The 306-nt window shown below is 60.8% G+C and overlaps 1 protein-coding gene across 1 annotated transcript in view; it reads right to left on the reverse strand.

Annotated features, from left to right (window-relative positions):
• The window catches only part of AKAP8 (A kinase (PRKA) anchor protein 8), a gene marked incomplete at both ends in the record, with an annotated part of 3,076 nt that overhangs the window by 535 nt on the left and 2,235 nt on the right, over positions 1-306 (reverse strand). The window contains one exon of the mRNA XM_010158517.1: positions 46-150. Within this exon, the coding sequence (XP_010156819.1) occupies positions 46-150 (105 nt within the window). The remainder of the gene's footprint in view (positions 1-45; positions 151-306) is intronic.

The following is a 306-nucleotide window of genomic DNA, read 5'->3' on the forward strand; positions in this document are numbered from 1 at the left end:
GTTTCGGAAACCTCTTCTCTTGGGCTGGAAGAACCCGGCCGTTACCGATCGACTCACGATGTCGGCAGCGCTTACAGACCCAAGCGGCACCCCACCTGCTTCATCCCCAAAAAAGTTTCCGTTCTTGTCACCCCGCGGCCCCGCTTTGGGCTAAAATCAAAGGGTTTTGGAGCTAGGTTCGTGCCCCCCGGGAGCGGATTCGTGTCGGGATGAGCCTTGAGAGGCTCCGTTGGACGTGCCAACGGGTATGCACGGGCGAGGCTCCACGGGGGAAGGACTCCCTGGCGGGAACAACCCGGAATCACG

The sequence above is a fragment of the Eurypyga helias genome, unplaced genomic scaffold (genome assembly GCF_000690775.1).
Source record: "Eurypyga helias isolate BGI_N326 unplaced genomic scaffold, ASM69077v1 scaffold31489, whole genome shotgun sequence".
NCBI classification, from domain to species: Eukaryota; Metazoa; Chordata; class Aves; order Eurypygiformes; family Eurypygidae; genus Eurypyga; species Eurypyga helias.